General features: G+C 64.7%; 1 protein-coding gene across 1 annotated transcript in view; it reads left to right on the forward strand.

Moving 5' to 3' along the window:
- Positions 1-3,082, forward strand: part of HMCN2 (hemicentin 2) — a 39,962-nt gene that overhangs the window by 35,046 nt on the left and 1,834 nt on the right. The window contains exons 68-75 of the mRNA XM_009642803.1: positions 743-892; positions 1,115-1,252; positions 1,439-1,560; positions 1,660-1,897; positions 2,020-2,082; positions 2,168-2,296; positions 2,423-2,731; positions 3,036-3,077. Of these exons, the coding sequence (XP_009641098.1) occupies positions 743-892; positions 1,115-1,252; positions 1,439-1,560; positions 1,660-1,897; positions 2,020-2,082; positions 2,168-2,296; positions 2,423-2,731; positions 3,036-3,077 (1,191 nt within the window). The remainder of the gene's footprint in view (positions 1-742; positions 893-1,114; positions 1,253-1,438; positions 1,561-1,659; positions 1,898-2,019; positions 2,083-2,167; positions 2,297-2,422; positions 2,732-3,035; positions 3,078-3,082) is intronic.

A 3,082-nucleotide genomic window follows, 5' to 3' on the forward strand; every position in this document is an offset into this window, starting at 1 on the left:
GGCCCCACGGCTTGAGGGGCTTCTGGCTGGCGCAGGGGGCTGGGGCTGCCCTAAGAGCTCCTACACGGTGGTTCGGAGGGATATTGCCTTTCCTGACGTGCTCTAAACCCCTCGCTTCATACTCTGGTTTGCGCTCTCCTGTCTCTTCCACCGCTCATCTGAAGGTCTGAGCCCAGCCAAACCTTTACCCGAGCAGCCGCCGCAAGCCAGCCCGCACCCCTGCATGCCTCTCCCGTGATTAAATCCCTGTCCGTGATTAAATTCCCAGTTCCCAGGGGCTCTGCTAAATGCACACAGGCACATCCTCTCCCGCTCCCTCTCAGGGAGCAGAGGGCCAGGCTGGCCGGCAGTGCCGGATGCCCTGCGTGCTCCCTGCGCGGCTGCTGGTGTTCTGCTGCCAGGCATGCCGGGGAAACATCTAAAAGCTTGGGGCTGGGGCCAGGACCGCGGGGCTTGATACAGAGCAGGTTTTTGGGAGGGTTTTAGTGCACATTGGTGAGCAAGAGGCATGGGGTCACGCTCACAGCATCCCCTGCCAACGTGGCACCGTGCTGCCTGGGCCGTGGGGTCTTTGGGGGCTGTGCTTGCAGCCAGGTAGGGACACTGCCCCTCTGGCTGCCTTTGCCTCCAGAAAATGAGGTTTTCTTGACACGCAAATTATTGAGAAGGGAGACAGGGAAGCACCCTGCTTTCCTGCAGGAGAGCAGCCCCAACGCTGCTGCCCTTGTCCCTTTTGCCCCAGGGGACCCACGCCGGGTGCGGGGCAGCATGGTCGGCGTCATCAACGCCCACGAGCTCGGCTTTGCCACCCTTGATGCCCGGGTGCTGGATGATCCGCACTCCAGCAGCGCTGCTGTCCAGAGCAGCATCAGCAGCGTTCCACCCACTGTCGGTAGGTGGTCACCCCCACCCTCACCCCAGGGAGGATTTTGACCTGTGTCAGGTGAAAATCTTGGGGAAAAGTTGGGGGTTTGTTGGATATTTTTTTTGGTTTTTTTCCCCCTTAAAATCAGCACCCTGCACATATGGGCAAAGGAGGCTGGGGAGGGAGGGCAAGGTGCTCCTTTGGGAGGGTGCTGGCTCTGTGGCGACACCCTTTCTCCCCCACCCCCAGGGCCGCTGATGCGGGTGCTGGTCACCATCATCGCCCCCGTTTACTGGTCCTTGGCACACGCTGGTGGGGAGGCCCACAGCGGGTTCCTGCTCACCCAGGGCAGCTTCAGGCACGAGTCGCAGCTGGAGTTTGCCACAGGTGAGGGACGCTGCGGTCCCCAGGCACGTCAGGGGCTGCGGCGCCTGGGGCTGCCCAGCTCAGCCTCCGTCTCCCCCATGCCCCGTCCCTGGGGGCTCAGCCTGCTGCTGGGTTGGGCTTCACAGTGGAGATGGAGCTGCATTTGGGGGTGCCAGGGGCTGCAACTCACTGCTCCCCTCCCGGCAGGGGAGCTCCTGCGGGTCACCCACCTCGCCCGGGGTGCGGATGCCACCGACGCTCTGCTGCTGGACAGTGTGATCAGCGGCTCCGTGCCGGAGAGCATCGGCAAGGCCACGGTGCTGCTGCAGGTGCCAGCGCTGCCCGTCCTCCCCGCGGGGCCGTGACTCCCGTGCTGGGTGCCCGGGGCGGTCGGTGGTCTGAGCCCCCCCGTCCCTGTCTCTCCCCAGGACTTCAGCGAGCGCTATGTGCAGATGGGCGCGGGGCGGCTCTCGGGGGGCTCGGTGCAGAGCTTCCTGCAGGATGGGCGCATCATCCGTGCCCGCTGCAATCACACCGTCACGTATGACCCCCCCATGGGCCTGCAGCCCCCCCGGGTGCAGCACGTTCGGGTCAGTGCCGTCGAAACCTCCTTTGACCCAGCCTCGGAGGAGCTTCGCTTCCAGCTCCGTGCCTCGCTTGATGCGGGTAACAGGGGGGTTCCAAAGGATGGAGACAGAGATGCTGGGACCCTGGGTGGCTGTGAAGGTGCAAAGGCCACGTCCCTGCAGAGACGTGTCCCTTCTCAGTCGGCTCTGCTTGATTCTCAGGGGCTGACAGAGACCAGTGCCCACCGGGATTCGTCCTGGGCCCTCAGCAGCTGTACTGCCTTGGTACGGACCCTCCCGAGGGGGCTGTGAGGATGGCGAGGGACATCTGCTGCATGGTGCCACCTCCTGTCCCCTCTCTGCTCCCCAGATATTGATGAATGCTCTGATGGCTCCCACACCTGCCGCTACAACCAGCCCTGCCAGAATGCCGTGGGGACGTATCGCTGCGCCTGCCCTGCTGGCTACCGCTCGCTGGGTGCTGGCTGGCCGTGCCTGGGTACGGGCTGGGGGCTCAGGGGACACTACCTCGGGCACAGGGCGCAGGACCACGGTCATTTCCGTGCCCTGCTCCAGCCTCAGTTTCCCCGTCCAGCTGCAACTCCCCGGCTCTTTCCTCCATCAGATGTAAACGAGTGCCTGCAGTCTCCTCCGCCCTGCGCCTTTGAGTGTCGCAACCTGCGGGGCTCCTACGAGTGCCTGTGCCCCCCCGGCAGGACCCTGCCGCCAGGCAGCGAGTGCGTCGCAGCGGGGGTGGATGGAGGGGGCAGCACCCCCCAGGACATCCCCCTGCGCTGGCTGGGTCCAAGCAGCCCCCGGGGACAGTCCTTCTACACCCAGCTCACCCTCCGCCGGGTGGCAAAGGCTGCAGGGCTGGGTGCCCGGGGCCCCCGCTGCCCCATGGGCTTTGTCAAGAGGAATGGCACCTGCAGTGGTGAGCGTGCACAGGGGGAATATTGGGGAAGGGTGCTGCAAGGAGTTTGAAGGCCACTTTACATCCAAGAGGCAGCTCCTGTGCTTGTTGCTGCCCTGCCTCCCATCTTGTTTGCACCCCTGTTCACAGGGCCAGGGTATCCCGGGGCTTGGCTGTGCCGGAAAATCCCAGGGCTTGGCTGTGCTGGGAAATCCCTGGGCTTGGCGGTGCCTGGAACGGGAGGGGAGAGCCAGGCTGCCCAGGGCAGTGGGCACTGGAGGGGTCCTCTGCTTCCCTGCTTGGCTTCACCCCTCTCGCCCCACAGACCTTGATGAGTGCCAGATGCCGAACCAGTGCCAGCATGAGTGCCGG

The sequence above is a fragment of the Egretta garzetta genome, unplaced genomic scaffold (genome assembly GCF_000687185.1).
Source record: "Egretta garzetta isolate BGI_Z169 unplaced genomic scaffold, ASM68718v1 scaffold497, whole genome shotgun sequence".
In the NCBI taxonomy this organism is placed as follows: Eukaryota; Metazoa; Chordata; class Aves; order Pelecaniformes; family Ardeidae; genus Egretta; species Egretta garzetta.